At 42.9% G+C, this 26,744-nt stretch overlaps 1 protein-coding gene across 3 annotated transcripts in view; it reads left to right on the top strand.

Annotated features, from left to right (window-relative positions):
* GALNT7 (polypeptide N-acetylgalactosaminyltransferase 7) overlaps positions 1–25,484 on the top strand; it is a 120,128-nt gene extending 94,644 nt beyond the window's left edge. For all 3 annotated transcript variants that reach the window (XM_054029413.1, XM_054029414.1, XM_054029412.1), the window contains 5 exons: positions 955–1,077; positions 12,761–12,979; positions 18,695–18,793; positions 20,104–20,232; positions 23,102–25,484. In XM_054029413.1, coding sequence (XP_053885388.1) covers positions 955–1,077; positions 12,761–12,979; positions 18,695–18,793; positions 20,104–20,232; positions 23,102–23,239 — 708 coding nt within the window. In that variant the 3' untranslated portion in view covers positions 23,240–25,484. The remainder of the gene's footprint in view (positions 1–954; positions 1,078–12,760; positions 12,980–18,694; positions 18,794–20,103; positions 20,233–23,101) is intronic.
* The last annotated feature ends 1,260 nt before the right edge of the window (positions 25,485–26,744 follow it).

Below are 26,744 nucleotides of genomic sequence, written 5' to 3'. Positions count from 1 at the left end.
GCCTTGAAAACACCCAGGGGCCGCATCCGTCCCAGCTAGGGTGCCTCCACCCATGACAGTGTCCGGTACGGCCCTCTTGGAGTCACTGCTGGCAGGGCCCCTAGGAGTCCCCGGTACTGCCCCTGTAGAGCTCCCCCACCCTCGCGCCACACCCCCCACCTCGCTACCATCTCTTATAGAGCCCCCGCCATGCTACACCCCATAGAGTCTCCCTCCCGCACCAGGCATTCATGCCTGCCATACAATTTCCATACCCAGATGCGGCCCTCAGGCCAAAAAATTTACCCACCCCCTGGTCTAGATAATGAGTGCAGAGGACTGGACTAGATGACCTCTTGAAGTTCCTTCCAGTCCTATGATTCTATGAATATGTGATTAGGATTATCTCCTAGTTTGGGTGCAATTGTCTTAAGTTTGTCCTTCAGTGACTGCTACTGTACTTTGGGATGAACAAATCTATCCAGAACAGAGTAGTCCAGTGAGTTACCCAAGGGTTCCATGTCCCCATAACTTTCATTAGGAAAAATATGTGGGGTGAGTATAAATGCAAGAACACTGCCTATGATGATGAAATGTGAGCTGATGTTTAATAAAATAAATCCTGCCCAGCTCCAGTTTCTGTATACCCATTTATTCCTGTCTTTGCAAATAGTCATGGAATAGGATCCCAAAAACATTATTTATAGAATGCTGTTTGTAAACATGTCCATTGTAGAATTGAAGAATGAATTGGATACAGCCCAGGACTTTTATTTCAAGCTCTCATTGTTAATTTTACTTCAGGCTTAAGCATAAATTTATTTTATGAGCTCAGCATGTTATCTAATTAATGTAATTTTTTTTAATCTATTGTAAATTAGTTTGTAATTGTTTGTTTGTTTGTTTTGTTTTTTTAAAAGTTTAGTTTACATGTGTATTGTCAACTTTTCCACCACTCTGTTCTTGAACTTATAGATCTGGCAATGTGGAGGGAAGCTCTTGTTTGTTCCTTGTTCTCGTGTTGGACACATCTATCGTCTCCAGGGTTGGCAAGGAAATCCACCCCCAGTGTACGTTGGGTCCTCTCCTACTCTGAAGGTGAGGCTTTACTTAAAACCGCAGAGTAGTTTAACTTAAATAACAATGCTTGTACACCTACTACATTTCTTCTTTATTACAAGTCTTGGAGTATATATCTCTAGGGAGTGCTCCACCGTAGGATGCGCATGCACCCACACGCTTTAAATCAGAGAATTCAAAACAGCGTCTGCAGGCACTTGCCTGCACAGAGCAGAATCTTGTGCCTTCAAACGAGCATATAAGGAGGCAAGGATCTGCTGTCACTCGGTTCCTTTCAACTGCCTGCGGCTTGAGACAAAGCGATGAGTGTCCATTGAGTCTCAGCTTCCTGCTTTTTTTGTATGCTATTTTTATTCTTAATTTTTTTATTTCTTTAGTTTTATACAGTTGTTTAGAAGGGGGCTTATCTCCCCAACACCCCACTGTGTTATACTGTGGGGTTTAAGCCCTGCCATACCTGCCACAGGTCTTTTCCCAGTAGTGATGAACATTTGAGCTGTGTCGACTGCCTTGGAGACAGCCACGTCCCATTTAAGTGTAAGGTTTGTACAGGATTTAAAGGCAGGTCTTTGAAAGATGGGTGGCTATGTTGTACTTAAAGTACTGCACAGGATCTTTTCAGGGGGAATAAGACAAAACGCCACATTTATTAGTAATACATGTATTCATTAACACTGTATTATATGCATATAATATATTACACTTACACTCACACACACACACACAAACACACTCCGTCTTGTTGTTACCAATTAGTTGCTCCCCTTAACGTCACTGGCCAGGTGAGTTAGATGGGGAAGGGGGTGGAGCCGGGCTTCTGCCGATCCGGATCGATGCTCCCATGTTGACAAGACGAGACCCGGGGTCCTCTGCAAGACACCTCATTTTTATAGCAGCTTTCCTCTTATGCAAATCTATACCAGATTCAAACTCTGTGTCTGTGTCCATTGGTCCTTTGTGCTGCTTTCTTTTGAGTGTTGTCCCAATGCTGCAAAGAGGGTGTTTCCAAAAGAAGGTGCTTGCTTCTAACCCCCGAGGCTGTCAGTATGTCTGCTTGTTTTTAATGAGCCCACTTGACACGTTTTATTGTCCTTGGGTCTGGCTCCCAGCCCCTCTCCAACAGTTGAGGCTGTCTGGAGGTGCTGCCTTCCATGCCTTGCTCATCCACACCTCATGCATTCAACAGGGCAATTGATCAAGAGCTCCCCCCCCCCCCCCCCCACACACTCTTATTCTACTGCTAGCAAAAAGAAATTTTTCTTCTATCTTATTCTATCCTTAGGGGCTATAATATTATACCAAGGGCAATGCAAAGTTTCTAAATGAGGCTTTGATACAAAGTCCCATGAAAACAGAGGTCACATGTGGGTAGACCCACCACAAGGTTATATGAAGAGGCACAATGTAAAGTCATATGAAAATTATCAGAGATTTATCTACAGCTAGACTGAAGCTCCTGCTAATGGAGTGTTCACTAACTCAGTGGTGTCTGCTCTCTCCACCCCCATATGTCGGTCTTAACATCTGAGGCAGCCTCAGTGGCAGCATCACCTTCAGAGTTTAGGATTTCTAAGAAGCCTCTTTCTCTTTCCAGAGAGACTAACGAGGGGTAGGTCACCCCATAAATCACTCTCTGAGGTTCTATGAGAACCTGATATCAAGCCACCAGTACCCCACAAGAAGCAGCATGTGGATGGGGCTTCTCACAGACAGCACAGGTAGCAGTCTACCTCAGTACCGACTGATCCTTCCAGGCACTGAGATATGCACAGGGCTACGCATGCTCTGATACCATCACCTCCCTTACAGCAGGGCTCTGAGGTTGGAGAAGCTCCTCTACAAGCCTCATCAGTACTGTGCTCAACATCTCAGCAACGCCAGGCCCCAGCACTGGACACGGTTTTCTGGATACAATAGCCCTGCAGATTTCTTTCCCTGCAGATTTCTTTCCCTGTTTATTCCAGAGGTATTGGGAGTCTTCCCTACTGTGATCCTCTATCAGGGCTCCATCCCCAGTACTGCTCAGGTGGCTTGAACCCTAATTGGACCTCCAGCTTTCAGTACACCACCAATGATTGAGACTCCTCCCTTCAACCTTGGGGATGATTCTTCAGACTCTGAGGTCTCAGTACAGGGCTCTTTTTTGGTAACTTAACACTACAGGCCACTGAGCCAGTATTCTGGAGACCCCACCATATGTCCAAGAGTCAGGAATTATGAGTATCTGTGGGGACTCTTTTCCTGTCTCCCCTTACCCCCCCCCCCCCAGTGGGCTTACTGGAATCCATTGGGTTATCTCTGTGAACAATTTTATAGGGTTCCAACCAGAAAGAGACCACAGTACTGCATCATTCACAGGCACTGACTGACCAACCTTCAGTACTGCATGATCATCCTCTGGTACTTTGTGCCCCCTTGGCAACAGGAGATACCCAGGAGCAGTAGGACTTCCATATGGATGGAAACTCACCCCCATTAGCTAAGTCCTATTCATCCGCAGATGAAGTGGAAATGCCACCACCACCTTCTTATGCCGATGATTTTCGGGCCTTTGAAGACCTCATATGAAACACCTGGTGGAAACTCTCCAGATCCCATTAGAAGAGATCCAAGAGACTCAACTCTCCTTGGTGTACATGTCAAAAATCACCAAAAAATGAGGTGGTTATTGCCTGCTCATGCAGTCTGGCCAACACCCTATCACTATCCAGTCCATCTTTAAATGGGCAAATAAAAAGTATTATATTCCAGTCAAGGCGATGGAGCATTTCTTTTCCCACCATATTCCCAGTTCTCTAGTGGAGGACGCAATTAACACAAGGAATAGAGAGATTTTCTCCTTATGATAAGGAGTCCAAACTTTTAGACCTCCTGGGTAGGAAAAGCTACTCCTTGGCAGCTCTTCAGTTTTGCAAAGCAAACTACCAAACCCTGTTGGAGAAATACAACTTCAACACAAATTCCAAGTTCACTCATTTTATTGAACATCTGCCACAGGACCAGAGACAAAAAATTCAGGCCCTCATTTGAGAGGGTCAGTTGATAGCCAAAACCTTCCTCCAAGCTGCCCTCGATGCCATAGACATGGCTTCTAGATCCCTCACTGTGACTGTGGTTACACAGAGAGCATCTTGGTTCCAGCCTTCCAGTCTCCCAAGAGAGGTGCAGAATACAGTTGAAGACCTTCCCTTTGAAAGGACAAGCTCTTCAGCTGACATGGACTCTTCCTTCTACACTCTGAGGGACTCAACAACTACTTTGTGGTCACTGGAAATTTATGTTCATGCAACAAAAAGATGGTTTAGTAGATCTCAAATGTCATAGTAATATAGGCCATTCCAGTCCACCTGCAACAGGTTTTTCCCAGGCTTTCAGAGGAGGAGATCTAGACCTCAGAACAGAGAACCCCATCCCCTTCTACAGCAATATCATCTGCACCTCCCTTTTAAGAAACACTTTTGACCTCTCGGTCAAAGGCCTCAACCAATCTACCTTCCATTTCCTCCTGGCCTGGGCACAAATTATCTTAGACAGATGGATTTTGGAGGTGATCAACATGGAATAGTGTCACACTGTCTGGAATGATTTATGACCATGAATTTCTGTCTCAGGGCAGATTGACAAAAGCAGAACAGACACCCCAAACTAGGGGATATGTTCTATAATTAATTTCAGCAAGCCAGTAACAAATGTGAACTCCTGGATCACAGTTTTACCATAGAGGCACAGGTAGACTGGAGAGCCCAAGGGGACTATCTATCAAGGGTGACCAGACAGCAAGTGTGAAAAATCAGGACAGGGGGTGGGGGGTAATAGGAGACCATATAAGAAAAAGACCCTAAAATCGGGACATCTGGTCACCCTAATCTTGCCACCCAGGAAAGCTGGACTTAGGGTATGTCTACACTACGAAATTAGGTCAAATTTATAGAAGCCGGTTTTATAGATATCGGTTTTATACAGTCGATTGTGTGTCCCCACATAAAATGCTCTAAGTGCATGAAGCCGGCGAGCCGGCAGACCGCATCCACAGTACAGAGGCTAGCGTCGACTTCCAGAGCGTTGCACTGTGGGTAGCTATCCCACAGTTCCTGCAGTCTCCGCCGCCCATTGGAATTCTGGGTTGAGATCCCAATGCCTGATGATGCAAAACAGTGTCACGGGGGGTTCTGGGTACATGCCGTCAGGCCCCTCCTCCTCCGTCAGAGCAACGGCAGACAATCGATTCGCACCTTTTTACCTGGGTTACCTGTGCAGACAACATACCATGGCAAGCATGGAGCCCGCTCAGCTCAGCTCACCGTCACCATATGTCATCTGGGTGCTGGCAGACGTGGTACTGCATTGCTACACAGCAGCAGCCCCTTGCCTTTTGGCAGTAGATGGTGTACTAAGATTGATATCTGTCATCGTCGTTTCCAGTTCAATCAGAGGCACCTGGGCAGACATGCTTTGTCTCCTGGAGACTCAGTCCTGCCAGCAGTCCTATTGAACCGTCTTGACGATGATGGCTAGCAATCGTAGTACAGTATCTTCTGCCAAGCACCCAGAAGATGCTGAGGGCTATCTGTCATGCTGCACCGTCTGCTGCCAGCTTAAGATGTAAAAAATAGATGTATTCATTTGCTTCCCCCTCCCTCCATGAAATCAACGGCCTGCTAAACCCAGGGTTTTGAGTTCAGTCTTCGGGGGGGGGGGGGACCATTCTGTGTGACAGTTGTTTGTGTTTCTCCCTGATGCACAGCCACCTTTGTTGATTTTAATTCCCTGTACGCCATGTCGTCAGTCGCCCCTCCCTCCCTCTGTCAGTTTCGTGCCTTTTTTCAGACCAGATGTCATAGCACTGGGATCATGGAGCCTGCTCAGATCACCGCGGCAATTATGAGCACTATGAACACCACGCGCATTGTCCTGGAGTATATGCAAAGCCAGGACATGCCAAAGCAAAACCAGGACCAGCCGATGAAGCGATTGCAGCGCGGCAACGAGAGTGATGAGGAAATTGAAATGGACACAGCCCTCACACAAGGTACGGACCCCAGCAATGTGGAAATCATGGTGTTACTGGGGCAGGTTCATGCCGTGGAACGTCGATTCTGGGCCCGGGAAACAAGCATAGACTGGTGGGACCGCATCGTGTTGCAGGTCTGAGACGATTCCCAGTGGCTGCGAAACTTTCACATGCGTAAGGGCACTTTCATGCAACTTTGTGACTTGCTTTCCCCTGCCCTGAAGCGCCAGAATACCAGGATGAGAGCAGCCCTCACACTTGAGAAGCGAGTGGCGATAGCCCTGTGGAAGCTTGCAACGCCAGACAGCTACCGGTCAGTCGGGAATCAATTTGGAGTGGGCAAATCTACAGTGCTGTGAGCTATCTTCATTGTCTTCATCATCATCATCATCTTCCGCGTACCCCGAGCCCGCTTCCCTGTTGCATGTTTCTCCATTGACGGAGTCAAAGCACACGGTTGGGGTAGTGGTGGCTGCACCCTCTAGAATGGCATGCAGCTCCGTGTAGAAGCGGCATGTTTGCGGCTCTGCCCCAGACCTTCCGTTTGCCTCTCTGGCTTTGTGGTAGGCTTGCCTTAGCTCCTTAATTTTCACGCGGCACTGCTGTGCGTCCCTGTTATGGCCTCTGTCCTTCATGGCCTTTGAGACCTTTTCTAATATTTTGCCATTTCGTTTACTGCTACGGAGTTCAGCTAGCACTGATTGGTCTCCCTTCCCCCCCTCCCCCCATATGGCGAGCAGATCCCGTACCTCCCGTTCTGTCCATGCTGGAGCTCTTTTGCGATCCTGGGACTCCATCATGGTTACCTGTGCTGATGAGCTCTGCATCGTCACCTGTGCTCTCCACGCTGGGCAAACAGGAAATGAAATTCAAAAGTTCGTGGGGCTTTTCCTGTCTACCTGGTCAGTGCATCTGAGTTGAGAGTGCTGTCTAGAGTGGTCACAATGAAGCACTGTGGGATAGCTCCCAGAGGCCAATAATGTCGAATTCCGTCCACACTACCCCAAATCCGACCCGCAAAGGCCAATTTTAGCGCTAATCCCCTCGTCGGAGGTGGAGTAAAGAAACCGGTTTAAAGGGCCCTTTAAGTTGAAAGAAAGGGCTTCGTTGTGTGGACGTGTCCAGGCTTAATTCGATTTTAACCCTGCTAAAGTCGACCTAAACTCGTAGTGTAGATCAGGGCTTAGTGATAAATGGTCACTTACCTGAATATTTTGTGATTTTTTTGGTATTACTCCCAGTCCCAAGCCCCCAGATCAAGTTGTACCTTAGATCTCACCCCAAAAACATAAGAGCATAAAAATGGGCATACTGGGTCAGACCAAAGGTCCATCTAGCCCAGTATCCTGTCTTCCGACAGCGGCCAATGCCAGGTGCCCCAGAGGGAATGAACAGAACAGGTAATCATCAAGTGATCCATCCTGTTGCCCATTCCCAGCTTCTGACAAACAGACACTAGGGACACCATCCCAGTCCATCCTAGCTAATAGACATTGATGGACCTATTCTCCATGAATTTATCTAGTTCATTTTTTGACAACACTGGTAGCCAATCCTATGGTAAACTAATTAAGGGTTTGTTAACTAGGAAAAAGAAATTAGTTATTTACAGGTTCAAACAGGCAACATATATGCACAAATGAATTTGTCTGTGACTCAAAAGGTGACAGATGTAGTAATCTGTCAGCATTGAATGTCTTTTCAGGGCTAACCCAGGTTGATCCTGGTGATTTATGCTTTTTGTTTCTTAACTCCAGCCCTTGTAAGAGTCCAAACAGCAAAGAGATGAGAAATCTTCATCAGCTATCTTTATTTCCCTTTACCTGCATTCTAACTGATAGGACAAAGCCTTTTGCACATACTTCTCCATGGATGGATGGGGCAACCAATAAAGCTTTTGTCCTATAATAGCCCACTTAATTTTGATAGCCCTCCTGGATGAGTGGGGAGAGCCACTCTTCCCATCTGAGTTCACAAGTTCAGAGCAGGCATTTTTACAATTATAAAACAAAATTATATATTTTACCTTGTAGCATGGAATACAGACATTACAAGTAAGATTAATGCATGCAGCAACTAACAAGCATTTTATAGAGTCTAAACACATTGTTACAAATCTTAACATCTTGAACAATATTAAAATATACTTGAGCTGTTCTTGTTTCCAGCTATGAAATTGTCAATGTTCAGCTGAAGTCTACAGACTTGGCAAGTGCTGGCACCTGGTTTACCAGTATCACAGATACTCCATGCATTTCCCCTGCCACCTGTCTTCCCCATCCCTCTTCCCCTCTTAGAAAGATCTCTTGAAACAAGACATCCAGTCTTCCTTACTCCTGCGGGTAATTGAGTCAGTTCCCCCAGAGTTCATCAGAAGATGCTCTATTCCAACTATTTCTTAGTTCCCAAAAGGGGCAGAATCCTTGACTTAAGAAACTTGAACACCTGTATCCTTTCCCAACACTTCAGGATTGTGATGCTAGCCACTGTAATCCTATCCCTATATCCAGAAGACTGGTTTGTTGTCCTTGACCTCCAGGAAGCCTACTTTCATGTAGTTACCCACCTATCCCAAAAACATTTCCTACGCTTCAAATTAGGCTCAGAACACTACCAATACAGTCATTCCCTTCAGCTGTCCACAGCCCCAAGGGTCTTTACAAAGTTACTCTCAACAGTGGAAGCCCATCTGCATCAGTGGAGCATAGCAGTATTCCCTTACTTGAATGTTTGGCTCCTGAGGGGTTGATCATTTCTAGAGGTCCAGTTTGCAATCTCCAGGGCTCTAGCCCTGTTTCACTCTCTGGACCTTCACATCAATAGAAGTCCACACTGACCCCAATTTAAAGAATTGACTTGATTTGAGCCACTAGACTCCCTAACCGTCACAGCCTATCTCCCCAAAGAGAGATTCTCCCCTTTGTCCACTCTAATCTCAATAATACAACACAGCTCACAAACAACTTCAAGAACTTGCTATAACTCATTGGCCACATGTCAGCCTCTATGTCCATCGTGCCTCATGCAAGACTGCACCTCAGGTGCCTTCAGACATGGCTAAGGTCAGGGTACACCCCACACAGACAGTCTTTCCAAGCGCATCACAGTTCTGGACTCCAGTGGTGGAAGGACCCACTGAAGGTCTGCATGGGAACCCCATTCTCACATCCGTCACCCTCAAAGATCCTCACAACAGATACTTCTGAGATGGGAAGCTCACTTCCAAGGGGCCACAGTCCAGGGCAAGTGGTCTGTATAAGAGGTTATGTTCCACATCAACATTCTGGAGCTGACAGCAGTTAGTTACACTCGCCAATACTTCTTTCACCCCATACAGGGTCATTCCATCAGTGTAATGCTGGACAAAAGAGCAGCACTATATTATCAACTGATGGGGCAGAGCAAGATCCCAGTCCTTTTGCTTAGATTCATTAAGGCTGTAGAACCAGTGCATTTCCCATCAGATAGAGATCTCTGCTGTCTATCTTCTAGGCCTCCAGAATACAGTTGCAGACTCCCTGAGCAGACATTTCCTTCAGGACCACAAATGGGAGCTCAACGATTGTCTTCCACAGCATGTGACAGATTCAGGGCTTCCCAGAAGCAGACTTCTTTGCCACCCCAAACAACACAAAAAGCCACCTTTTCTGCTGCAAGGGAGGATACAGCTGCGACCCATTGGGAGATGCCCTCATAACGCTGTGGCCCCATCCCCTGTTGTATGCTTACCTGCCTCTACCTCTAATCTTCAAGCCCTTACTCAAACCATGTCAGGAAAGAGCAAGGCTCTCCTCAGCACAGCACCAAGACAAGTGTGGTACTCGAACCTCCTTCATCTCTGTGACAACACCTCTCTCTCTTCCAATCAAGAAGGATCTCCTGATGCAGAACTCAGGGACCCTGATCCATCCCAACCCCTCCTCCTTGAACCTAAGAGCATGGTTCCTGGATGGTTCTTGAGCATGGAGCTAACCTGTTCAGATGAGATCCAGTCAGTTCTCCTATTAAGCAGGAAATCTAGTACTCTCAAAACTTTTTCAGAAGTGGACATGCTTACACTTTTGGTGTTCCCCTTGGTTCTTCCCAAGCCTCAGAGGTTCTGCTTTCCAAATCCTGGACTACCTGTTGGATTTAAAGATGCACAGTCTATCATTGAGCTTGAGGTACATTTGGCTGCTGTAACAGCCATCCACTCATCTGTTGAAGGCTTCTCAGTCTTTGCCCACCCTACTACAGCTAGATCCCTCAAGGGCATATGCAATTTGTTTCCCCCTACGGAATCCAGCTCCCCAGTAGGACTTCAGATTGGTTCTCAGTGCACTGAGGAAACCTCCATTTTGAACCAATGGTGGCCTGTTCCCTCTCCACATCTCCAAGACTTCATTCCTCAAAGCCATCACTTCAGGCAGTGAATGGGAGAGCTCAGTGCTCTTATGGCTGACCCACTATTTACCACCTTTTATAAAGATAAGGTAACACTACATCCCCCTCCTCGCTTCCTCCTGAAGGTGTCTTTGGAATACCACATTAAGCAAGAGATACACCTGCCTGTGTTCTACCCAAAAACCTCATACCTCCAGAGGAACAGACCAGCTAACGTAGACTAAATGTCAGAAGGACCCTCGCCTTCTACCTTGACAGGATTAAGATCATCCTAAACTATGTATATCATTTGCAGAGGGGATGAAGGGTCAACCTGTTTCCACGCAAAGTGGGTTTTGGGTTGCATCTTAACCTGCTAAGAATCTGCTAGGATGCAGCTAGTTCCTTCATAGAGTGACAGCATGTTCCACTGGAGCTCAGTCCACATCTGTACTCTGCTGAAGGATGTTCCTGTAACAGGAATTTGTACTACAGCAACTTGGCCTTCCATTCATACCTTAGCTAAGTATTACACTGTTTTACCTGCTTCCAGGTATTATACTGCCTTTGGTAACACAGTTCTCTGAAACATTTTGGACTTGCCTCTTCAGTACTAACTTCCTGGCTGAGTTACTGCTTGGGAGTCTCCTAAAGTGGAACATATATTCTTAAAGGAGGGAGACATTACTTACTGTACAGTAATTGGAATCCTTAGAGATATTTTTTTCCTATGGGTGCTTCACCTCCTGTCCTCCTTTCTCTCAACTCTGAGACTCTGCTTCGCAGTCAAGAAGGAACTGAATGACAGTAGGTCCATGCCTCCTTATATGCCCTTGTTTGGAAGCCACAGGCACTGGTATGAGCAGGCATGAGCCTGCAGACACCACTTTGCATTCTCTGGTCAAGAGGCACTGGCACATGGTGGAGCACCCACAGGGACAAAATATCTTGAAGAAATCAAGTTGCTGTACTTTCCTTATTTAAAGAAACCTCATTTTTCTTTAAGAATAGTCAGTAAGTCCTTTATTCCAACTGCCTTAGTCTGATAAATCTGATTGAAGCACTTGTTGTTTATATGAAAATTCCTCATCAGGAATTATTTTCTCCCTGCTGAATAAAATATACATCACTACTGTCCTTGTAAATACAGTGTGATGCACTTCTGTGCTATAATAATATTCTGTTCTAGTTTAAAGTGCAGTTCTGTTCTGAAAGTGACAATGTAAAACTGATACCTTCTTATTAAACAGGTCTACTCCCTTGTGTATTCAGTCATATCTGCTTACTTCAATGACAAGAATGTTTTAATTGCATACTGTTAACATTGTCTGTACCATGCTGAAAGAAAGAAAGAGAACCATCTGTGGCAGATGCATTCAAATACTACCGTGAAGAGGTCCATATAAAAAATTTAGATAAAAATGTGAGCTAGACAGCTTACTACAAGGAAGATGAAGGGGGGAGAAGGGGGGAATAAGACCGCGTGTGATAAGATTGTGTGAAGTTAAAGATCATTTTACACTTTTTATTTTCATATATGTATGTTTATAATCATAATTCCTGTTAGTACTGCTGAGCCAATGCAGGCGTGGGAGAGGAGATAGAATCTCTCTTTTCTATCAGTTGAACTGTTTAAGGCCTGATCCACACTTAAAACTCAGGTTGAAAAATTTATGCCCCTGAGAGATGTCATTAAGCCTACCTATGTTCCAGTATAGACACCACTAATTCAATGAAAGGGTGACAGAAGAATTCAATCTGCTACCAAGAGGGGGGGATTAACTACAGTGACAGAAAAAACCCTTGTGTTGCTGTAGCAAATGTCTGCACTACAGCAGTGCAGTGACATAGCTGTGCTGCAGTGGCATCCGTAGAGTAGACAAAGCCCTAAGATCTAAATCAGTTACACTTGTGGAATCCAGTTGGGGGTTAATAAGTGTCACTCTATTTTAATGCTAGGAAGTGTAGAAGTTGAAAATAAACTCCAGATGACACCTCACATTTTCTAGAGTATTGCAGTCAAATGAACAGCACTGTTTTCATTCTACTCATAACTAAGGCATCTTTTTCTTCAAAAAAGAGAATTCCCTAGATTTAGTTATAATTACAGTCTTCACTAAGATCACTTAATTATGCTAGTCTTACCCCCAAAATATATAAAAAGGCTACTTTTGTGCTGTATCTTCTGTAAAGGTGGCAAGTTGAGTGCTGTATAACACGTATTAACATGTTTCTAAGAATTCTTAAATCTGGGATTAAATTCCTCATACATACAACGTATTGGTTTTATTTTGCAGTAGTGATGTTTTTTTTTTCTTCTCCCTACAGAACTATGTCAGAGTGGTGGAAGTTTGGTGGGATGAGTACAAAGATTACTTCTATGCCAGTCGTCCGGAGACAAAAGCACTACCATATGGGGATATATCTGAGCTGAAAAAGTTCCGTGAAGATCACAACTGCAAAAGTTTTAAATGGTTTATGGAAGAAATAGCCTATGATATAACCTCACACTATCCCTTACCATCTAAAAATGTGGACTGGGGAGAGGTATGTACAGTAAATGCATCTAAAATCAGCACATGCAATAGGTTTTTAAAGTTGGGAGTCCACAATGAAGCCACTGTAACTTCTTGTACCTGATAAATATTTTAATATTTAAACAGAAAACAAATAATTATTTTGGTTACTGTTGTTTTTAAATGTGGAAAATGAGGGAATATGTATATATTTTTTTACATGTAAGGCGTGCACCTCAATTTATGTTTAATATTATCTTGCCTGCGTGTGGGAGCTAAATCCAAGGAGGCTGTTAAGTGGCATGCAAACAAAACAAAACAATGGCAAAGATAAGGCTCCTTAAGTGAACAATGGGTGGAGCTATTAATTGGGGGAATGCTGCCCTGCTCCAATCTGGTTGGCATGTTTTACTCTTCTCAAGGCTAAAAGGCTAAGATCATAGAGGATCCTAAACCTTCAAGATGCTGCCCTATAGAAGAAGGGGGGATGAGTGGGCTGTCAGCAGCCATAGTGAGTCTCTGGCAGACAGACATGCAGCAGGCAGGCTGGCTCTCCAGAGGTGGTAATAAACTGAACCTACCCAAGCTATGAATAGAGAGAGTAATCTTAGGCAGACTAATAAGTGTATGCAACATTTAGTTGTTCTAACCCATTTTCTTAGATGCTGTGTTCCTTTTGGCAAATCATACTACACCTCTACCCCGATATAACGCTGTCCTCAGGAGCCAAAAAATCTTACCGCGTTATAGGCAAAACCGCGTTATGTCGAACTTGCTTTGATCCACCGGAGTGCACAGCCCTGCCCCCCTGGAGCGTTGCTTTACCGCATTATATCCAATTCATGTTATATCAGGTCACGTTATATTGTGGTAGAGGTGTACTTTGTTTTGAATAAGCTACTTTTTGAGTCACTTTAACTAGCTCCTGGTCACAGGTCTCCAGTGATAATGTGCTTACGAGTGCTAAACCCACTTGAGTCTGTCAGGTTGACCCATTTGGTAAATAGGGAGGCTGCAGCCCAGAGCTCCAGTCTAAAAAGTGGCAGAACCATGTGGTTCCACCAAGAGGGGAGGAAGGTAGCAAAGCCTGTCTCACGGGGTGAATGTGAGAGGGAGTTAGTGTTCTAAGGCACAACTTACCCAGTAACCATGACACTAAATAGCAGGTCTGGATAACACTTGACAGACAGGTATGAAAATACTGTATTTATAGAGAAACGACAGGAGATCAAATGCAACAGTACGTCACCAAGTCATGATGTTTTAACATGTGTTTTTTATTAGTTCTACATTTTTGTAGAGAATTCTTTTGTCTGTGTGTACTCTTCTTCATTGATGTTTATAATCCCGAGTCCTTCTTTCAGAGTAAGAATGTATTTTGAGAAGAAACTTGGAATCACGATATGGTGTTCAGTGCTTTTCACTATTTTTGAAGTGGGGGCCACTTTGGCAAAAAAACTTCAATGTGAGAGCCATGTCGGGTGGGGCCGAGGGGTTTGGAGTGTGAGAGATGGTCCAGGGTAGGGTGCGGGGGTGAGGGCTCTGGCTGGGGTTGAGGGCTCTAGGGTGGAGCTAGGGATGAGGGTTTTGGGGTGCGGGAGGGGGCTCAGGGCTGGGGCAGAGGGTTGGGATGCGGGGGTGAGGGGTTCAGGGTGCAGGAGGGGGTTGGGATGCTGGGATGAGGGGTGCAGGAAGGGGCTCAGGGCTGGGGGCAAGGGGTGGGATGCGGGGCGGGGGTGAGGGCTCTGGCTGGGGGTGCAGGCTCTGGGGTGGGACCAGGGATGAGTTTTGGGTGCAGGCAGACTGCCCCGGGGCTGGGGCCAGAGGACTCCCTGCAGGCAAGCAGTACAGGAGCAATGGGGGAAGGGGCCCTCTCTCTCCCCCCTGCCAGCAGCAGGGAGCTCCGGGGCCAAGGCCCACAGCAGCCCTGCAAGTCCCAACTTGCTCCCCTCCCTGGTACCCACCCACCCCCTACCTCTCTCCTCTCTAGGTCCCTGCTGCGTGGCCCTTTAGAGCTGCTGCGGGGCTACTGATAGCCTGCTGTGTGACTGCGCAGCTTAGAGGGAACTTAGGGAACCATACTTAGGGTCGATGGGAGCTGCCACTGGCTCGCGGGCCTTGCAATGAAGAACACTGGTGTACGTAGAAAAGGCATATCTGGAGACAATTATTCAGAATAATCAAGATATTTGCATTTGAATGTGACTTCGAAGACTGTTAAAATTACTGGGACATCACAGATTCAGCATTCTCATTTAACTGCAAGAAAAACTACTTGGCAGGGTTTAAATTCAGCGCATGATTTACAGGAATTGAATGCTCTTTTATAGACAATCCTAGCTGGGTTTTTTACATACTCCTTTGTAGGATTCCCTGCTCAGCCAGGGAAATGCCTTGGCTTATGAAGATTGTTTTAGTCCCCCAGAAGCTCTTCCTGGTCTCCCCTATGAGTATACTGAACCCATTTCTGCAGAACCGAATGCAGAGATAGTGTTCTAACTGGCAGAATAAGAAGCCCTGTGTTCTATCCTACTTCTTAGTCAATTTGGCTAATCCATTAGATGTGTAAGGGAGTAGTTTAAAGAACTTCCTCTTCTAAAGGTATGACAGATCTACATATGTGAACTCAAGAGAGCAGTGGTGGAGTACAGAGTTGTCCAGTGCACAACAGGCATGTTGGGAATCTGTCACAGTCTATTATGAAGCCTTTGGAACTGGTTGTACAAAGTGCATGTGAAGATGGACAAACAGTCCTGCATCTGGGAGCCCAGGGAAACAAGACTATCTCCATCAAGGCAAATTTCTTGCCCAAGAGTTAATACAAAGCAGTAAGTTAGTTGATCAGCTTTAGAACTGTTCCAAAGTCCACCTAAGGTGGGGAAAACGTGCCAACATCTAGCTCCTGACTGAGCTGTGAGAATCACTATGGTAGTGTCTGGAAAGTAGAAGGCAGGGAGCATCCCTGAAAAAAGGAATTGAAGCCAGCAGCCCCTGGGACTTGGATGAAGTGACAGGGAAGATTGAAGTAGTGTGGCATCAATCAGAGTGCTATGTCCTCAGGCTTCTCTGAAATGTGTTTGTTCTCTCTTAATCGATGGCCAGCAGTCATTACACAATGTTTACAGGATTTTAATGCTCCTTTGTTGCACTTTTAATTATTGCCTCAATTGTATTTCTGGGTGGCCAAAACGTTTTTGACTCTACTACTTGGATACAAAGTTCTTTCCAGTCCTATTTTTCTCATATTTAAAGGACTCCTTCACTAAGTGGATGGCTGCTTTTTATTGTAGCTTCTTGGGCTAGTGTTCATGTCAACCGTCCACTAATTTCCAGCTGTTAAAAAACCCTAACTTGCAGGTAGGTTCTCCCTCCTTGTTTGCTTCTTAGTAGAGTCAGTAGAATAGAATGCTGGTGAACAACCATGTTACTGATGTAGTTAGTCATTGGCTGCGTGTGTGTTCTCTCTGCGTGCTGCATTGGCTCTGGCCAGATAGCCTGTACAGCAGGCTCCGATCGAACTGCTCAATAAAACCACAAGACTTGGTCTAGTAGCGAAGACACCTGGCCAGGTTTATTGTTGATGAAGCACGGTCCTAGCTCCCCGGACCAATGTCTAGTTACACTAGCACATGTATGCCTGTAACAATGGACCAGCTCAGTGAATGGCGGGATTCTCCATCTCCCCCAGGCCAGTCAAAGACACTCCCTCTGAGACTCCTCTTTATACACCGATACAAACAAGTTACATATTGCCCCTGTGACATGTTTAGTTACCACCCTTTTACCTTGTACATGTTGGGCTTATCGATCAAAACATCTCTATTCATCACCCTGTCATCCTGACCTTATCTTTAAGAGGGGGTCAGTGTGTCCTTGTATCATCTTTGGGGAGTGTGTTTGTGTCATACTTGGTATCAAGATGTTCTGATACCACCCTTCTGGAAGATGTTTACATGAGTGTCCTGTGCCTAGTATTTCTCAGGAATGTGTATATTTTTGCAATACCAGCCCTATTCTTGCCAGGGTCTGTGAACCTGCAAACAGACATGTTTTATAACAGGACCTGACTTCTGCTCACAGCCTGACTTTTGCTAACTTTGCTTTATATTAGCAAGGCTTGACCACTGCTTTAGTTCAGGCCTTTTATACAAGAGCTTGTGACTCAGGCTCTCTCTTTCTACTACAACTGGGTTAATATTTAACTGGAAATTTCATTAATCACTGCTGTTCATGACTTGCAAAGATTGGTGATAAACTGTATCTGTTTGGGAAGACAGCTGTGATAAATACCCATAGATTCATAGAATTTAAGGCCAGAAGAGACCTTTAGATCACTGTAGGCTACTGGCCAGCCCCCTCAGCCCAGGAAGGAGTGACACCATATCCAGAATCTGGTTCAGACCCTCTTCTCAGGGCTTCAGTTTTATTTCTTCCACATAAAATTAGTGCAGCACATTGAACGTCCCTTCCCACCCCTAACCTGGGGTGTTCTGTAGGGGCTTATCTATTCACTACAGGTTTCCATTCTACAGGCCATTTGCCTGACAGCCATACCCTGCTTCCTCCTACAGGAGTCAAACTACTTACTGGTAGCTCTAGCTCTCCTTCCTGTTACTGCCTTCAGGCTCTTGGCAACTCTGTTCCAGCTGAGTCACTTGGTGGCTTTTTATAATCACCTTATCCTTTGCTGATACGTTTCAGCTCAGCTACCTCCCAGCTCTCAAATGTGAAACTAGGCCCAACTCCTATAAAAGGGATTTTTTTGGCCATTCATCCTGTGACAATTAACTAGTTGAACGATATGTATATCACAGGTCTTACAGTTCACCCAGTTACCCCTGCATTGAGCTCAATAACTGGTTTGACTAAAGCATAGTTTCCAGACAGGCATCCAGTCTTGATTTGAAGAGATCAAAAGAGACATTTTTTTCCCAGTGGTTAATCACCTTCATTGTTTTTGTTTATTTGTTATTTCCCATTTGTATATGTCTGACTTTAGCTGCCAATCAGTAATCATTTAGTACCCGGTATTTTCCCCCCCATGATGGTACTTATATACTGTATCAAATAAGCTCTCAGTTTTCTTTTTGATTGAGCTCTTTAAATCTCTCCATGTGTAAGGCTTTTTCTCCATACCTCAAATCATTTTTGTGGTTCTTTTCATAATCCTTTTTAAAATGTGGACACCAGAATTCTGCAGTGTTGAAGCTTTATCATAGTAATTTTCTGACATTCAGGTCAAGCTCCATTTCATTTTAAGTCTGAACAAAACAATCACCTATCTCATCCCCCACATCCTCTCCTAGGTGGGAAGCCCGATCAACCCTAATTACAAGCCCCTGCTGCACACCATTCAGGAATATCTAAAGAATTGAACATCCTTTCATGGGGGATTAACTGCATAAGAAACCAGGCCTACATCTGAAAGAGCCCCTGTTCTGTATGAATATGGTAAATTTGAAATCAAACTTCCATACAGTATATTCACTAGCATACTTATGTCTGTTATCTCACAGTAGCTCTCAAATTAGTATGGACAGTTGGATTCATAAAACTTTCTCCTGAAAATTTAACATCCTTATCTCATTTGATTCAAATTTCTTGCAGTCTTGCTTCAAATATCTGTGTATATTATTCGTTTGGAGGACGATGAGTAGGATATTCCTTAACTTCTGTGCACTAGAGATCATATTTTCCCAAAGTCTAAACTAAAGTGGAAAAAGCCTTTTTCTCCTTCTCCCCCCAGATCAGAGGCTTTGAAACTGCTTACTGCATAGATAGCATGGGGCACACCAATGGTGGCTTTGTAGAACTTGGACCATGCCACAGAATGGGAGGTAATCAGGTAAGTAACCTTGAGGCGAGACGTTTGAAAGAGACAGTTGATGCAATGAATAATCATAAAGCTATTTCTCTGATAAAGTCCCTAAAACTACTGTGGTTACCAAAAAGTAGATTAAATGCGGGGGGAAAGTTGTGGACTGTGCCAGCTTTTATGGGTGGGAATTTGGGATTTGTTTCCACTCAGGAAATATTCCCCTTACCCACTGTGGTGCCTTAGTTACTACTTCTCAGAATTGTGATATAGGTGTGCAATGCACTGATGCACTAAATGGCTTTCCACTACCAGAAACAAGGAATCAAACACAAATTCATTCATAAATGAAGCTGAGTTAAATTGGAAAAAGCTTAGTTCCTAACAGATAATTGTAATAAGACTATTGCACAATTTGGCCCAAGTCCGCACAATTTTGCCATCTCACCACCACAAGGACAAACCTACTTCAGGCAGTCAGGTAGCTTTATCTTCTTGAATTTGATACTTAAAATTTTGAAAGTCTGTAAACTGAAAAATGGCTCAAAGCAAAATGGTAAAAAGAGATTAACAAAAAATTATCTTCTCTCTCTCTCAATATATAGATATACGACTTAATCCTATGCAGTCATACAGGATGATGTCCCTGTTAAAAAATCATGTTCAGTTGGCTCTTAATGTAAAAATGTCACTGTTGTAACTGTAGTTTAAAATATAATGCAGTACCCTGTGAAAATACATTTTCAGTATATAGTACTCTAGAAAGGCTATGAAAAAATCATTCTTTTTCAGTCCTAAAATCTTACCTTAATTAAATGCCAATCTAAGAGGTAGCAGAAATTAGGTTTGTATTTCAATTTGGTAGTTTTCCTTCTGGCCCAGTGCTCTGTAGTTCTTAAATTTATTATTGTCTTTATTTGAAAATACTGGTGAGGCCAAAAGTTCACTGGCTTCCAGCTCTTTGAAAGACTGTGATTATATAGCCATCAAACCGCAGATTGATGTATCCAGCTCTTCTCAGGAGCCTCTCCAATAAAATCTTTTGCATTTATCCCCTTTGTTCTTAACTTAATTTAGTAGTCGTATCTATTTAGTTTTCTGAGCTCAGAAAGAAGGTACTTCATATGGTAAGTCTCTGATAGTGAAAAGCTAACACATTGCATCACTTAAAATAAATCAGCCCTATTCAAGCAGAGGTAGGTGTGATGATAATTTCAAAAGAATATTCCAGATGATGTAAATTAATTGTTATAGTATTGCTTCTAAAATTTCAGTTACCATATAAAGTTCACTCTTTGTGTTTACAGTAACAAAAATGTGCCTCAATATTTTTCTTTTAGCTTTTTCGAATAAATGAAGCTAATCAACTCATGCAGTATGACCAGTGTTTGACTAAAGGACCTGATGGATCAAAAGTTATGATTACGCACTGTAATTTAAATGAATACAAGGAATGGCAATACTTCAAGGTATGTGACAGTATATGTATGGTGCAAGGATAGGCGATTTGTTAAGACTTTTTTTACACCCCATTTTGTTAAGACTTTTTTTATTGTGCATACATCTGGAAGTAAAGCTGTAGGACCAGATTCACTGAACTTGGTGTGGCAAAATGTAAATTTCACTTTTCTGTACCAGGCTCTCCTCTTGCTTTATGGGAGGAATTCACTCTGAGGGAAGATGGGTTTTGTTGGCACTACCCGCCCTCTCCCAGGATTTCCGCTGCAGAAAAGCAGCTTTAAATTCCACCAGGACAGCTGCTGCCAAGGAAGAGGGAGAAAAATTGTTCTCCTTAACCTCTGAGGCTAGGACAAGAAGCAATGGGCTTAAATTGCAGCAAGGGTGGTTTCAGTTAGACATTAGGAAAAACTTTCTGTCAGTGTGGTTAAATACTGGAATAAATTGCCTAGGGAGGTTGTGGAATCTTCATCATTGGAGATCTTAAGAGCAGATTAGACAAACACCTCTCAGGGATGATCTACTTAGTCCTGCCATGAGTACAGGGGACTGGATTAAATGACCTCTCAAGATCCCTTCCAGTCCTATGATTCTGTGGGTATGTGCTGAATCAGCACATTGCCGCTGCCCCCTTTTTGGCACTGTGGTGGCTCGCACACCCCTAATGAAGGTTGCAACAGCTTTTGCTCACAGCAACCTTCCTGCTAATGCCCTTCCCACCAAGAGAGTCCTCCACAATGTCTGTATTGCCAGAATCTGGCAAAGATGCAAGGGTGAATTTAGCAGCTCAAATAATGTGATTTGATTACCTTGCATATCTATACTGAAATAGTGCTCCATTTAAATTACATTTTTCAGCAGTACTGAGAGAGGAGAGGGGAAGTACAGCAATGCTAGTTCTATTTCTGCTAAATTTAATTATTTATATGTGTTGTCCTGTGTCTTGTTCAGAATTTAGTTTTGTTCTTTTGAGTTAGCTACCTATTCTCTGAGTAAATATTGTCTCGTATTTTCTAAATGATGCATGTGGCCACTGTGTGATGCTGTTGTGAAAGATCTGAATTTTTAAATGAAGTATTGATTTATAGCTTGTAATAGCTATTAAGTAAATATGTATTTTGGTATAGGTACTAACTTTGAAAACATTTTTATCCTACTCCTCTATTATATTTAATGAGTCAGCTCATACTTTTGTTCCAGTAAAAAGAGATAAAGACAGAATACACTAATAAGGAAATGTGGCCTTTAAATACGTACACACACACACACACACACACACACACACACACACACACACACACACACACACACACACACACACACACACACACACACACACACACACACACACACACACACTTGTGTATTTGAGGGCATAATGTGGTCTAAAAGGGTTGAATGCCAGATTGCTATTACCCAGTTGTTTTCTGAATCATTACCACCTAGCTTGTTGTGCATTTATTAATTCACGCATTTATTAATTCACTCATTAGTCTGTTGGTATCTGGATTCTATTTGCCTGAAGCAGCTAGATTCTTTGTTAAGCATTATGTGGTGAAAGTCCATTTGCCTTCCACTGACATGCAAGTTTTTGTAATATTTGCATACAGCTGTGAAGTCCTTAATAACAAAAAGCTGTTTGTATGGAGCTAAAAAGCTGGGAAGAGACAGACAAGATCTTTAAATCCCAGGAATTTAGATAGAAATCAGTACACACTGTTTTGGTGTCTACTTTGTTCAGTAGTGTATATGTACAACTTGTTTGGTCTCCACCAATTCTAATGTGGCCCAGCATGTTACTTGCCACTTCATTACGTTTTGTTTTTACACGAGTTGAATCCCTTTCCACAGTAGCTGTGCCAATTGCGCAATTGTTTGCTTCAATGTTTCTGTTACTAGAAGTTGAGAGAGTGGCCCAGTAGGCACAGCACAGAATATAGACCAAAACATTTGGTTTATTTCCAAAGAAATATGATAAAAGACTATCAAAGGTGGGTGAGCAAACAAACACTGGAAACTTGGTGCACTTGTGAGCCAGATTTTCAGTGTTTAATTACTGTGCAACCCATTTTAAAAATATATTCTCACTGATGGGGATGGACTGAGGCAGGAAGATAAGTTATAACCAGTACAAGAAATGTGATGCCCAGTGCAGATGTGAACAGCAACATTTTTTTTGTGGGGGGGGGGGGTTCAGTGTCAGTCAAACAGTCACAATATTTGTGCTACTCTAGTGAATCAGTTATGTGACTATAGGGATTCAGTAGTAGTGCTCCTATTATAGGCCACTCAGGTATCCCAGAGAGAGAGTATAGCCAGATCTGGTCAGAATATTCCCTTTGTCTTTTGCTGACTTTTGTTGATTTGGGGGACAATGGCTATCTCATAACCCCACTTCTCCCTGCTACCATTGGAAAAAGAAAATGTGGGAGAAGAGCTGAGGCAAATAATCACTTTCACCCCAAATATTTGCATTGCTCTGATGTTGGCATTATGGTTATAACCTTAGGTGAAGCATAAACAGCCAGATTAGAGGGCAATCCTAAGCAGGAAAGGTCTTGTTTTCAAGCATTTGTCTTTTAAAAAAAAAATCTAGGATAGACAATTTTTTTTTTATTAAACATAGTTAAGAATCAGTTATGCAGAAATAGCCTGTTTCCTATGAGGAATAAGTGTGTGTTTTTAAAATGGACCAAGTACATCTATTTACCTTTTTATAATGTAACATTTCAAGATGTGAAAACATAGGCCTAATAAGTGATAACATTATTAATGTAGAAATGAGACTTTCACAGGGACACTGGGTAATTTGTTTTTAAACAGCTACACATATTAGATGGGGAAGATTTTAAATCTATTTTTGATTGTTTTGTTTTCCAGAATCTACATAGATTTACCCATATTCCTTCAGGGAAGTGCTTAGATCGCTCAGAGGTCTTACACCAAGTCTTTATCACTGAATGTGACTCCAGTAAAGCAACACAAAAATGGGAAATGAACAACATTCTTAGTGTATAGACAAAACAAACAAAAACCTGACCTACTGAAACATTAATTTGTACAGGACTGAAAATAACCTGAAAACTGCTGCAACTATTAACTTTGTACAGCTGCAAGCTTGAAATCTCTCAACTTGGATGAAGGACATAGATGAACTGTGATATTACAATAACATTATCATCTGCAGTTAATGTTTACAAAACTGCTTTTACCTTAAACTTTGTAGATGTTTACATCTTTTTGTTTTAAGATGTTGGGGGTTTATGTGCTCTTAGCTATGTTTTATAGGAACAAAGTTAAAGGCACTGTGGTCTTCTTTGGGATTTCACTCAGGGGTCTGAAGGCAGTTTTTTTACACACACTTGAAAAGGTTGGAGTAACCAGACTTTCATATAATGTGGTGATTATCAACCTGTTGTATCTTTTTATTTTATTTTACATCCTACCAAGCACTGCCACGGGTTATTAGCCAGAGTGGCCTTCTTTCACAGTCATGCTGCTTTTTTGGAAAGGTAGATTTCAACATTAGTGCCTCTTTCATTTCTCTATATATTTTACAAGAAAAACATTTGATGGAATGTATAGTATGGATATGTTGATATGTCATATTGATAAGAATTAATTGTACCACCCACGTAATTACTGAAGACAAGTTTGTGTTGCCAATGTGACTTCTGTATTTACTACGTATTGGTAAGGCAAATAAAGGTACAGACCACACCAGAAATGCTGTAGGGGGTCCCAAAAATATTGCAAAATGTCCCTTTTGCAGCTAGGTGCTGTAAATTCATTGGAACTTTAAGTGAGCTGAACCAGGTATGCTGAGTAGCACTTGGATGCAGCTGGTGTATTAGGCTTTTTCTAACTAGCACTTCCGTTGGTCCGGTGAGTGAAAAAAATCCCACCCCGGCTGACATAAATTTCACCAACAAAAGCGCCAGTGTAGACAGCACTGTCAGTGGGAGAACGTTACAACCGCTCGTTGGGGATGTTTTAATTATGCCAGTGAGAGAGCGGCTACACAGGAGACCTTACAGTGGCACAACTACAGTGGTACAGTGCTGCTGTAAGATCCGTAGTGTAGACATAGTCTTAGACAGCACTAAAGCAATTAAACATTTATTTTCTTTTCAATATTAAAAAAAGCCAAAAGAAACTGAACCTGAAAGCATTGTGATACATCTGATGAAGAGTGCTCTGAATTACAGCTAAGAACTTACAAACACTAACATCTTTGTTGTATCATGCTGTACAAACCTCTGATATATTTTAAAGCTAAAGCTGCACAATGTATAAAATTAAGAATGGTCCAGTACTTTGTGACATTGTTAATATAAATTGAATTCATCTGGAGGTGAACTAAAACTTTAAGTAAAAAAAAAAAAAAAAAATTAATTAACATACAGGGGTAGACTTTAAAGGGGCACTGTCAACTAGTTTTAGATCCAGATTCTGAGACTATTAAGAGTTGATGACATCACGAATGCCTTGACTTAATAGGAGATGAGCCCTTTGCACCTCACAAGATCAGACCCTGAAAGTATTTGTTTTAGTACGAAATTCTGCCCTCAAATGCAGATTAGCATTGCATGTAACGTCCATTGAAGTTAGTAAGGGTTATGTGTCATATCTAAAGGCAGAATTTGACCTTTATAAAGCTATCTATCTATGCATATTTTGGCAATGATTTGGGATCTCCTCTGGCTTCTTTAAACTTCTCAGCTGTCCTTTAAAAGGTGTGAAAAATAAAATTAGAAAATAAAGGAGGGAGAATAAGAGTATAGGTAATTTTATTATTTGTGTGTATGAAAACTGACTCCATTTTTGTGCTGGGTAGATTAATCATGTTACTATGCATTAGTGAAAGAAAGGTGGCATATAAATTGTCCAGGTGTATATTTTAAATGGGTATTTTGTGCAATTCATTAAAAGATACTGTATGTGCATATGAATCTGTATCTGAAACTGCAAACTACAAAACATGAGAACATCAGAAGCTGTTGCTGTAATGACTTTTCCTATTGTAGCCTGCTTGGGGGGAAAAAATGTCCCATATCTTGCTTTGTAAACTGATGATAATATCACTATGCATTTCTACACATTTTATAAATTTGATTTATGCAGATTTTGATACACTGTATGTTTCTGTAGAAATTGTATAAATCTTCAAAAGTTTTATTAGGGATAAATTTGGGGAGCCAATGTGCATCTTAATGCTGGATTGTGTGTTTTCTAGGTGAGGAGAATAAAACAAATATTTTAACTTGTGGGTTTGCTATACTTTTATCCTCCAAAGCACTTGCAACCCCTCCCAGCTTGATATCGTCTGCAAACTTTATAAGTGTACTCTCTATGCCATTATCTAAATCATTGATGAAGATATTGAACAGAACGGCTATGATAAGCAGGGCATTCAACCTGAGCCAGGCCAAATCCCAGACTCGCACCCTAATCACTGGCCCCTTCCATCCACTGCCTTAGCCCAGTCAGCTATGCTATCACTTGAATTTCTGAACTACGTCAAACGTTGTTGCCCAGAATTAAACAGTAGTATGTATATACTTACACCAGCTGATGTTAGCAACATTACATTACCAAGATAGTTCTTTTTTTAATAAGCTCACCACCTTCTGTTTGTGTAGGGATATAGCTATTGGACTTTAAGGGGAGGAGGGTGCAGGATTTAGTCCTAAACTTGCCACATCACAATACTAAAGCTTCAGTATTTTTTTCCTCAGCAAAGTACAGTAACTCCTTGCTTAATGTTATAGTTATGTTCCTGAAAAATGTGACTTTAAGCAAAATCATGTTAAGTGAATCCAATTGCCCCATTAAAAATTAATGTAAATGGGGGGGGAGCTAGGTTCCAGGGAAATTTTTTTCACCAGACAAAAGACTAATATGTGTGTGTGTGTAATGTATATGTATATGTGTATACACACAGTATAAGCTTTAAACAATACTGGTACACAGCGATGATGATTGTGAGGCTTAGTTGAGGAGGTGAAGTCAGAGGGTGGGATATTTCCCAGGGAATGCCTTAGTGCTGAATGATGAACTAGCAGTTGGCTGAGCCTTCAAGGGTTAACTTGTTGTTAATGTAGCCTCACACTCTACAAGGCAGCATGAATGGAGGGAGGGGAGAGCATGGCAGACAGAGACACACACTATGTGTGAGAGAGAGATGCGCATTGCTCCCCACACACACAGCAAGCAGGAGGCTCCGGGGAGCAGCTCTAAGGCAGAGGGCAGGGGCAGCACATGGCAGTGGGGGGGAGGGACAGCTGAACTGCCAGCAATTGGTAGCCTGCTGGGCAGCTGCTGCACAGGGAACTTAGGGGAGCAGAGAGCTGATGGGGGGCTGCCGGTCCACCCTAGTTCCAAGCCCCCACCAGCTGGCTGCTCTTCCTGCAAGCAGTGGACAAAGCAGGTGGCTGCCAAATGATGTTATAAGGGAGCATTGCGGAACTTTAAACAAGCATGTTCCCTAATTGATCAGAAACGTAACAACAAAACAATGTTA

Source organism: Malaclemys terrapin, chromosome 5, assembly GCF_027887155.1.
Source record: "Malaclemys terrapin pileata isolate rMalTer1 chromosome 5, rMalTer1.hap1, whole genome shotgun sequence".
NCBI classification, from domain to species: Eukaryota; Metazoa; Chordata; order Testudines; family Emydidae; genus Malaclemys; species Malaclemys terrapin.
This window is presented reverse-complemented; position numbering and strand designations above follow the sequence as displayed.